The following is a 1,093-nucleotide window of genomic DNA, read 5'->3' on the forward strand; positions in this document are numbered from 1 at the left end:
ATATATAGTGTATAGTAATTTGTAATTACTACCGTATCTATTTAATTCAAAAGTCAAAATATTGTAAGTACAGTACTTTTACTAATTATTATAATTTATATTATAATCATGGACAAAGGAAAATAATTAAGATGTTCGATTGCAAGGCGGCGAAATGGCGAATGATTCAGCGTCTGCCGCCGACAATGCTATCAACGACAACGTAATACGTAAACATAACTCTCGAATAAAGTATACTGTAATACTGTATAGACCAATAATTATTAACCAACCTATAAATAGCATTCATATTAACTGATAAACAATTATTATTGCCAGTCTGGCCGGCTGGGCGTCTGGCAGCATAATATTATTATTTTATTTTCCCACAGATCTACATACAAAAAATAAACGATGATAATAGATAATGTCAAATATTCGTATTTGTTATTGCTATTTTTCGACAGGCTATGAAATATTATTATTTATAATAGTACCTACCTAATAAATATGTTGTTATTCTATTTAAAAATTAAGATTGTTATTTCGGGGGGGGGGGGGGGGAAGCTGCGGCCTATAGGGGGGTATATACGCCACTGGCCCCCACGGCCCACACCCCCATATTTGTTTACTTAAAAATATAAAAAGTAGCACATTACGATTTTGAGATTGTAGTTTTTTTTATATTGTTCTTATTAATATTACAAATTTTTTCAAACATTTCGAACACCAATTTATTAGTTCGCCTCCAAGATGTATACCACGAAAAGAGTTGTTTTCAAAAACACAAAAACTCATGACGAAAAAGTTGTCCAAAATCCAGGGGATTAAAATTTAATTTAAAATGTATTGAAAAAAGACTTTTAATCAACTAAAAAAAAAAAAAAAAAATTATATTATTATAAATTATATTATGTATAGGTTCAGATTAGTTAAAACATAAGCACTAAACATTGCACCAATAGTTATTATATGCATTAAAGTAAGGTTATTTTAATCATTGTGAAATGTAACCTGTAATGTATTTTACTTTGCTCCAAATTTTTGGGAAAAAGTAAGTAAGTCACTTAGAATGACATTCGGATTTTTTTTAATTGTTCTTACCTCTCAACAT

At 29.2% G+C, this 1,093-nt stretch overlaps 1 protein-coding gene across 1 annotated transcript in view; it reads right to left on the reverse strand.

The window, feature by feature from the left end:
* LOC100571178 (52 kDa repressor of the inhibitor of the protein kinase-like) overlaps positions 1 to 1,093 on the reverse strand; it is a 9,205-nt gene extending 8,112 nt beyond the window's left edge. Inside the window, exon 1 of the mRNA XM_029485093.1 lies at positions 1,084 to 1,093. Coding sequence (XP_029340953.1) covers positions 1,084 to 1,093 — 10 coding nt within the window. The remainder of the gene's footprint in view (positions 1 to 1,083) is intronic.

The sequence above is a fragment of the Acyrthosiphon pisum genome, chromosome X (genome assembly GCF_005508785.2).
Source record: "Acyrthosiphon pisum isolate AL4f chromosome X, pea_aphid_22Mar2018_4r6ur, whole genome shotgun sequence".
NCBI lineage: Eukaryota > Metazoa > Arthropoda > Insecta > Hemiptera > Aphididae > Acyrthosiphon > Acyrthosiphon pisum.